A 1,458-nucleotide genomic window follows, 5' to 3' on the forward strand; every position below is an offset into this window, starting at 1 on the left:
ATATTGGAAATGTGATATTCTGTAGCATTTGACCCTGAGGAATTTTGGGTCAAAAACACCTCGTCTTTTTCTATATTAGACCGGCACATTTTCACTGAATTTACTTGATTTACTTCACTTTTTACTAATAATAATCGTTCTTTATGTTTCGCCCGACCGAACTCCGGCAGACCTCCAAAAATGGCAGGGTCGCCATGTAAGGATGGGAGCTCGGGAGCATAAAGTAAACAACTTCTTCTTAGCTATCTCAGTTTATTAATGAATGATTAAATAGGGATAATCGATATTTATACATACTAATACTGTTACATGCTACACACACACTACAAGCGGATGGACACCATCGAGGTCTGCCTCACGGGCGTCGGGCACGCGAACGCGGAGCGCCTGGACGAGGTCGAGAAGAGGCTGGAGGCGGTGGGGCGCGTGCAGACGGAGGCGGGCACCGGCGCCGGGTCGGGAGTCGTCGCGGCGCTGGAGCGGACCGTCGCCGAGCTCAAGCTGGAGCTCAACGACCGCGACCAGGACGCGCTCCTCGCGGACCTGGAGATCGGCGGCCTCCCGGACGAGAAGGGCGGGAACGTCTTTCACGACGTCGCCGTGCTCGCCGGCCGCCTCGGGGTGACCCTGGAGGAGCGGGACGTCGTGTTCGCGGAGCGCGTGGGTGCGCCCCCGGCCGAGACCGGCGGGGCCCGCCCGCGCCGCGTGGTGGTGCGCCTGGCGCGCCGCCAGCTGCGCGACGACCTGCTGCGGGCCGCGCGCGTGCGTCGCGGCTCTACGGGCGAGGGCGGCGGCCGGGTGTACATCAACGAGCGCCTGACTCGCTCCAATCGGCAGCTGTTCTACCGGGTGCGGGAGGAGTGTCGCAAGCAGCAGTGGAGATACTCTTGGACGAGACGGGGACGTGTGTTCGTTCGTAAGAGTGACGGATCGCAGGTCTTCCATCTTCGATCCTTAGATGATTTCGCCAGAGTGTTTGGACCTCTTGTTTTTTGACTTTTAGATATTTTCTGGAAGGTGAAATTAGGGCTCATGTATTTTATGCATATTTGTCATGTATTCTATACGATGCACAATGTAATTATTGTATATTATTGCTGTGTAATATCGATTGGTAACTGTAATGATAATCTGTTTAAAATAGCTTATAATAATAATTATTATTGTTATTGTATCTTGGCTGTCGGCACAGTGCAAACTTGTTTATTCAAATTCATTGCCTTGAACACCTTTATAAACTGGCGTCATGTCTCATTAGTAAAATTATATTTAATTAATTCTAAATTCATTCTAATATCATTTGCTTTTACATTTCAATTTGATAAGTGTAAATATCTTACATTTGGTTTCTTGAACCCCGGATCACTTGGAACGCGGCATGAGGAGTTTCTGGCTGCGCTGGAGAGTCATTCTGTCGATATCATGGCCCTGAACGAGACGTGGTTAAGACATGGTGAG

The 1,458-nt window shown here is 50.7% G+C and overlaps 1 protein-coding gene across 1 annotated transcript; it reads left to right on the forward strand.

The window, feature by feature from the left end:
* The first annotated feature begins 309 nt into the window (after positions 1-309).
* Positions 310-996, forward strand: LOC135087303 (uncharacterized). The gene has a single exon (XM_063982102.1). The coding sequence runs from the start codon at positions 310-312 to the stop codon at positions 994-996; it is 687 nt and encodes a 228-aa protein (XP_063838172.1).
* The last annotated feature ends 462 nt before the right edge of the window (positions 997-1,458 follow it).

Source organism: Ostrinia nubilalis (genome assembly GCF_963855985.1).
Source record: "Ostrinia nubilalis chromosome W unlocalized genomic scaffold, ilOstNubi1.1 SUPER_W_unloc_1, whole genome shotgun sequence".
Classification (NCBI taxonomy): Eukaryota; Metazoa; Arthropoda; class Insecta; order Lepidoptera; family Crambidae; genus Ostrinia; species Ostrinia nubilalis.

Bases quoted from the DNA above. Each gene is read 5' to 3' on its own strand.
- LOC135087303 (XM_063982102.1), top strand. From the start codon at position 310: ATGCTACACACACACTACAAGCGGATGGACACCATCGAGGTCTGCCTC.